Raw genomic sequence first — 7,910 nt, 5'->3', positions numbered from 1 at the left:
CTCCGGATACATTATAGCTGCCTACAAGCAAAACATGATAATATGGTTACATATGACAGTTAGGCATTTATTGTTTTTCTTTTTCTCATAGCTTCTACTAGCGTAATATTGCAACCTAATGCACCTATCCTTTCTTTTTAAAGAGGAAACACTTAATAGATTCTAGTTATTATTAAGATCTTATCACGGTGATGCAGAATCATTAACCGTACATTGATGTGCGTATTTCCTGTCTATAGAAAATTTGCGTACATTTCGAGCGCCTAAACTACGCGCGTTCGAACAACATGACGGCTCAATAGAGGAATCCGGCTGCTAAAGGGATGAATATGTATATTAGTTAGTTTGTGTCATTTAGTCCTGATGAACTAACTAGCCAGGATGAGCAAGCACATGAGCGTTGGGCATCCGGACTATGCAACAAGCTTTAATAATCATGCGACAATGTTCTGTTATTTTTGTGTGTTAACTTGCTGCACGTCGACAGGCTTCGGCCATTCGGTTAATCCTATCTCCTAAGTTGAATGGGTAGTTAATGTCGTAGCTGCACCGAAATATGGGTAAATGAAAAGATATCGCCAGTGACCCAAGTATTGAGCTCTAAAAAGCCAAAATTTTACTCTGGTTAGACTTGATTTACATAGGCATCTAAAATATTTCTATCTTAGATTTGATAGAGAACTGCATCGCCAAGTTTACTATAACATAATGTAATACAATTCGGAATCTACTTAGTTGATATGGACGAGGTCAATGAAGAGCAGCTCAGTTCTACTTCCAACATGGAACTATATTATTTTTCTTAATACTTGTTGCTAATGTTACGGAGTTATTTGTTTAGCGCCGACCACTTGTACTAACTGGTAACTTCTTTTAAGTTATAAGGCTTCTCGTATTGCCGATAAACGTTAGCGCCAAATAGAGAATGTTACATTATAATTCATTTTAAAGTGTCCTAATTATAGTTTTCCCGATAAACACAGAACTTGAAATTGCTAGTTCTGATATTTTAACCCTGACCTTTGTCAGTCTACCGGGCCTCAAACGATGTGAGGCTATCTTAACGATATCGGAAGCCTGTTAGCTATACAGATTTTCTATGGATAGGGTGCTTTTTCTCATACTACTTAAACGTTCATATCAAGATATAAGAAAAAAGCATAAGATCCGCGCTGAGTTACGTTACAGAGCTCTGTTCGAATAACGTTGCTTGTTTAGCTTAGTTAACTGATCTGCTGGATGTGAGCATGCGCCTGTCTAAGGCTTATGGAAATTTATGGTATTAAAACAGAAAGAGGATTTACATTAAATATTATTTTCTATCTTTGTTTGCTTCATAAATAATACTAGGCTAACACAATATATGCCAAATATTACTTTTCGAAATGCATTGCATCCTATGAAAAAGCCATGTACGATGGGTGCTGTGGTGTAGCCGACGTCTTGGTTAAGTCTAAATCCTAATCAGCCAGTAGGCACAAGGTAAACCTCTAAAACCATAAACTTCTGATGTTACTGATGCGATACCGTGGTGGAAATGGCAATCGTGTCAAAGAACCCGGCAACGTTAGAATAAAGTTATCACGTGCACAACGATGAAAAAGAAAAGACAGAAATGCAACGGCGATACGGTATGAATATTAGATTAAAAATAAATCGTTAAAACTTCTTTGCAATAAAAATCTATGATAAGAAAATCTACCGAATAACCACAGGCGTGTTCGTAACCTTAGACATGCATGCAAAAAAAAAAACTGAAATACAAGAAAAGACAAATTATTTGGCTATGTGTAAGCAATGAACTTGCGAATAAGCTTTGGGTATCAATCATTGGCATGCGCTACACAACAAGCTAGAAAAGAATTTTCGATGTTCCCGTGAGTTATTTTTAACCAGAGATTAGATATAATTTGTTGTGCAATAAAAAATGCCATTACTTATAAGGGGGCAGCACTGAAGATCGGGAAAAATTTAATTATGATACCATAGCATACCAATAGTCACATTTCCGATAATTTCCTTTACCGTTATTAATATCGAAAGAATTCGGTACAAGATAGACCTTAAAAAAGAAATTTTTATTAGAGCACTCGTTGATTTTCGGCAGAATGCTGATAAGAAATTAAGTTTGTCAAAATTTATACGTAATAGTACAACAAGAAATTTTTAACTAATTTCAAGAAAAATAACTTAATAAACCTATTCAATACACAGTAGTAGTAGACATCCAATATAGAAGATCAAAATATAGAAGATCAATTGAAGTTTGTTTTTAAGAAAAAGTGTAAAGTGAGGTTTTCTATCTGGAACCGCTATGTAAATTATATCGATCCAGCTTTCCTTTGTTACTGTTAGATTACAAAAAATCCCGTTTCAGAAAAATCTACTCTTTTATTGTTAGCTGGTTAATTTCGATGATAAATAGTTGTAAATATTTAAAACGAGTTTTTGCTTCGAAGACGGTGAAAAAGCTATCTTTATAATAATGTGTTTTTATATATATATATATATATATATATATATATATATATAAAACACATATATATGAACATAACAGTTCTTACTTGTTCTGAATTAAAATTTTTCATCGAAAATGTTCTCAAAAAGATTTTAAAGTCAAATACCAAAATATCAAAACAAAGGGTAGTCTACAATTTTTTTTTGCTGCCACTTGATAGACTTCGACAAACAGAATAAAAATACAAGATATGTTCCTACAGCAAAAATGACCCTCTTGGCGTCAAAGAAACAAAAGGCAGACTATAGAACCTTTTTTTTCCCCGGTTAACGGTGGGTATCAAAAATACCTTCAAAACATTTTCATGATTTTTGTGAACGAGTTTTTAATAAATGTTCATTTGAAGGTTTTAGCAGTGGATGAAGAATACTTTAGTTTATAATTTTTTTTGCGCAAAAAAAAATGGTAAACTAATGTTTTTTACGCAAAATAAAGCATTCTTAACGTGTTTTGTTTTAATACCAGTCGATAGATAAGAACAGTATTAGAGTCACTCATTTTGTGATATTAATTCTGTAACGCTTTACGCGGTACTTGCACGTAGTAAAAAGCATCGAAGATACTTTAAAACCATACTACTAAATACAGCTTTATTTGCAAGTACTTGTGCAGTCAATATCACAGAGTCTCTTAATATGGTGTTTTTATTTACAGAAAAACGGCATATTAACATTGAAGTTCTCACCGCTTAGACTTCTATAATGCAATAGGCTCTTACAAAACCAACAGAAAGGGCGGGCAGACCGAACTAGAATGTTGTTAGTATTAAAATCTACTGCTTTTTGAATTTCATTTACTTTTTCCTGTTAGAGCGGGTGCGGTAAGGTGTCGGGAGCGGCGAGAGGTCCCTTATGGTACCGTCAAGGGTTTTGTCCAAGATATTTTCTTCGTCTCCTAACCTTAGTCGTCGTCGTGGCTTTTCTGATTTGGGGACACCCTTTATTATTAGAGTTCTGCTCGCAGAGTCATTATCGGCGTCGGTCACCGAAAGTGAGCGACGCCTTCTTGGCTTTTCGGTTTGAGGACAGTCGCGCAATACCCGGCGCTGCTGGTTGTCGAGTTTGTGTGTCAGAAACTCAATTTCAACTTCTAGAGCACGAGTTCTTTTAACCTCGTCGTCGAGTCGGCGTTTCTCTCCCTCGAGACAACGAACGCGGTCTCGGAACTCCCTACTCTCTTCCGATACTTTCTGCAGCTGTAACGCCAGTGCTTCAAATGACTCCGCCTTTTCTCGAAGTTGCTCCAACTCGTCATTCTGAAATGAGCAAAAAGTAACAATTTTATCAGTAATAATTTAACAATAAAGAATTGTTATTAAAACGCCTAAATGAATGTTTCGAGTTGACCTCAAAAACCTCGAATAAACAAACTGCGACAACATTGAATTCATTCAAGTATTTTGATATTGGTATTAATTATAATAATGTTACTTTTTAATGTTAAAAAGGACGTGTCCAAACACAAGTGCAAAGGCCCAATACTAGATGCGCAGCACACATTGATGGTGCCCAGCGAAGACAGTACGCTACGGCTTTCTTTGACGATAATGAAAATAGGCTGGCACGAAGGGGGTTGCGATAGCTCGCGCAAAACCCTACTTCAATGTTCCATTCGGCCCCTTCTCATGGTAAAAGGCATAATAAAAAAAAAGAAAAAAAATTGTAAAGAAGGAAGATCGGGACAACGTCAAAGCTTGGCGTTGACTAGACGGTTGTCCGAACATACATGCCTGCGTGTATGCTACGTGTATGTTCAAACAACCGTAAACCGTACAGGCTTGTTAAGTGCTATGGGTAAACTTAGACTAAATTTAAATTAACCCTGGCGGCGAAAATACACGAGTCGACAAGGACGCAAGCTTGTTTGCGAAAACTCAAAATAAACCACGAGCAAATGTAGATAAAAACACCAGTCACATCAAGATTGCGTCACATGAATGCAATAACAGAAAAAATAGATAAAATCACGGTTGAGGGAGAAAAGGTAATAGCGAGCCATCTCTGAATCCAAAAATCACTTAGGTTCGATAAGCAGGTTCAATAAGCGGTCGAGGGTAAAAAGGCAAATCGCAAGTTATGACGTACCTAAAAAATATATGCCCTTTTCAATAAAAAATGGCCAATCGAAGCATGCAGCCACATTATGAAATTAGTTGCGAGAGAAAGGTAGTAAAACGAGTTACACGTTACTAGAAGATATAGTCGCAAAAAAAATTGGTTGACGTAGAAATCCAGGGCAAAGCAAAAAGTATTCGTCAGGGTCTGCGCACATAAGTAGCAAAGGAAAGGGTTTACATTAATACATAGATCGCAGATAGGCGACAGAATTGAAACAAGCGTAAGTATATATGGGAATGAAAAGATTTTACGGGTTAAGGTGAAGGGAGAAGCTCGAATTTCCTCCTAGCATAGTGGTTCCTATAATACTATATAAGAGCTAACCGACTTACGAGGTGACGATGGTCCCTCTCCTCCGAAAAAACCCATTAGTATCAAGATACTGGTAGAACAATGATACAGCACAGTCTAAAAATTGAGCGAATGAGACGATAAACTGTAACGAAAGCGTACGAGACTTAAAGAGCAAGAAAAAACAAAACCGGCCCTATTGGAATACAGGTTTTTGCATGAACACGTATAAATGTATGAAGTTTTTGAAAAAATTGAGGAAGGCCTCTCAAGTACCCTCATAAGTTAGCCAGACGCAAAATAGTGAAGTAGAAATAAAGAGAATAACTGATCAACTAGTTAAGGACAAGCAGGAAACAAAATACTTTGCCGAGCCATGTTGAGACTGAAAAACGAATTACGGTTAAGGACAAGCAGGAAACAAAATACTTTGCCGAGCCATGTTGAGACTGAAAAACGAATTACGGAAACTACCAGGCCCTTAAAGGATATTTCAAGCAGTGCGTAGAAATCGTAGGAAAATTGATTAATATTCACGAGGCACAAAGAGTATAGAGTGTCCGGTCAGGCAAAAATTCCTTGGGTGTTTGGTAGGTCCAACAAAATTTTCGGTACAATAAAAAAAAATTCAGGATAGCCCTTATCCCTAAAAGTTGTCAAATCGTACGCAGTTAATACTCTGCTAAGGTCTTAGAAGGTATAATGAAGCTACATGTAAAAGAAAAACGGTATTTGGAGATTAATATAATTTGTCGAAAAACCGCCCAGTACTTAGAGCAATCGAGATGATTTTCAGAAAAGCAGAGCAAATTAGAAAAACAACGACGAAGGACAGCTCTTTTTTGACAGTAATGCTGGACGTGAAAAGTTAATTGAACAGGCATCCATGTAAGCTTTTTCTTCGGTGCCCATGGAATAGAAATGTTCCGATATACTTTGCCATAATAATTTTCAGCTATCTAAATCCCGTATCATCTGCCACGTGATTCCCTACAATGGTCGGCGTCCTGCGGGGGTCTTGTTTTGAAGCACTGCCTACAATGGCTTTGTCCAACTAAAATACCTTGCATGAAACGCTGCGTGAGGTCGCAATATGAATGCGGTACTACAAAAAACAAAGCTCTTTTACTCCTATGTAGGGAGTACCTAAAATATTAATGCAAGGGGCAGAGACCATTCGTGTAGTTAGAACGGATGAGTAGTTAAGTTGGACGAAGCGATTCAAAAATTACTAGATGCCTGACTACTGCCCGTTGGAGAGCTTCACACTACTCTGGGACTCGACCAATCATGCAAAGCCGATAGCAAAAAATACTCTTCAAATATCTCTTCCCCCACAAAAGAAGGACTTAAAGCACTAACCTGTGCCTGTCTTATGGCGGCCGCTTTAGCCAACTCTTCTTGCTGCTGATTTAGTCTCTCGCGCAAATCTCGTATTTCTTCTAAAGCGTTCACGTGCTGCTGGTCGGCTGCCCTAGATCTTCTCAATTCACGAAGCCTGACTGTAACCTGTGCTTCACGGTCGGCGAGCTCTTGTTCTCGCTCAGAAACCGCTTCTAACTCTTCTTGCATGGTTACCATGTCCGCCCGCGCGGATATCAGTGACTCGCGTGCTGCCTTCAGTTGACTTTCTAGAGTAACTATCTGTTCGGAAAGCAAGGCCTTTTCTGCATTTATTTCTTGCAGCAGTGAAATTTCGCCACTTTTCGATGCCACTTGTTCTTCTAAACGCTCAACAACCTTTTGCAATGAACTGAGCTTCTGCAAAGCCAGGTCTTCCTTCAGGGCAGATTCTTCTAGGTCCTTATCTTTCTCACGAAGCTCGGCTTTAAGGGATTCCAGTTCAGCTTGTAGGTTATCGATTTGTATGCGTGTATCTACTATAAAACACTCGTGATTCTCCTCGGCATTCTGTGCAGCTCTCTTCAATTCGGCAACTGCAATCACATAAAACATTGTAACCAGTTGCCCTTAAAATTCATAAAAATAAATCTAATTGTCCACTATTTGTCCATTGTTGGTTTGTATAGTAACTACGTGCTATACTACGTTATCCACTGATAGGGAGTATAATTGCTAGCACGACTCGACAGATAACGTCAGTTTATTTTCTGTTTCGCTTAAGGTTTTTTAGTGTTAATGAACCGTATTAAACTAGCACTTCGCGATATACTGCAAACTAACTCGGATTGTACTATAAGCGATCATATATTGATAGGCCGAATTTAGAATATTACACGAATCCCGAAGTTCTCTCTGAAGTTCTATCAATATCACTCACCCTGGTCAACCAGCGTCTCCCTATCAGTCAACTCCGCTTGAAGGGTTCTGGTCTGGTCCATGAGCTGTTCGTTGAGGGATGCTTGCTCTTTTAGGGCCTTTTTGGAGTCTTTCGCGTCGTTCTCAGCGATTTCCCGCGCTTGTTCCAACTCAACTAACTCCCGACGTAAACATGCTCCATCCTCAACTGCTTGGTTGAGGTTTTTCCTCATTGCGCGAAGTTCGTCGTCTTTTTCGTGCAGTTTGTTCTGCCAATAGCTAATGGTGTTTTCGGGTCGTGGCTGTTCTTCGTCGCGGTCGTCACAGCCGTCGGCTGGAGGGAATTCCGGTAAGTAGCCAAAGCGGTCGCGGAACATGTACAGTTCGGGCCATAATTTTTCCTTCAAGTATTCACTTGTTTTTGCGTACCCTTCCTAATTCACAGTACATGCAGTCCATAAACAAGTTTAGTGGCCATAGTATAGAGATTTTTTAAAACTTATGGTCAAAAAGCTAGCGTTGACACACACGGTTGCTTTAACAAAACTTCGTACACCGATCAGAACGATGGAAACCACATCATCAGTATTGTTGAAGAATTACGTAAGCTGCTAATATCGTGAACGGGGAAACTTCTTCAATAAGGATACTGCTTTTCGTATAAGGAGTGACCCAGAAAACATGACAAACATAAATGAGAGAAATTAAATAAATAGAAACGACAA

The 7,910-nt window shown here is 38.3% G+C and overlaps 1 protein-coding gene across 1 annotated transcript in view; it reads right to left on the bottom strand.

Moving 5' to 3' along the window:
* Positions 1-3,078: 3,078 nt before the first annotated feature.
* The window catches only part of LOC111262577 (uncharacterized), an 8,334-nt gene continuing 3,502 nt past the window's right edge, over positions 3,079-7,910 (bottom strand). Inside the window, exons 5-7 of the mRNA XM_086969214.1 lie at positions 7,208-7,619; positions 6,289-6,863; positions 3,079-3,773 (exon numbers count right to left, since the gene is read on the bottom strand). Of these exons, the coding sequence (XP_086825340.1) occupies positions 3,312-3,773; positions 6,289-6,863; positions 7,208-7,619 (1,449 nt within the window). The 3' untranslated portion in view covers positions 3,079-3,311. The remainder of the gene's footprint in view (positions 3,774-6,288; positions 6,864-7,207; positions 7,620-7,910) is intronic.

The sequence above is a fragment of the Varroa jacobsoni genome, unplaced genomic scaffold, assembly GCF_002532875.2.
Source record: "Varroa jacobsoni isolate VJ856 unplaced genomic scaffold, vjacob_1.0 scaffold_676, whole genome shotgun sequence".
NCBI lineage: Eukaryota > Metazoa > Arthropoda > Arachnida > Mesostigmata > Varroidae > Varroa > Varroa jacobsoni.
The sequence above is the reverse complement of the archived record's forward strand: the minus strand, read 5'-3'. Positions and strand labels throughout refer to the sequence as shown.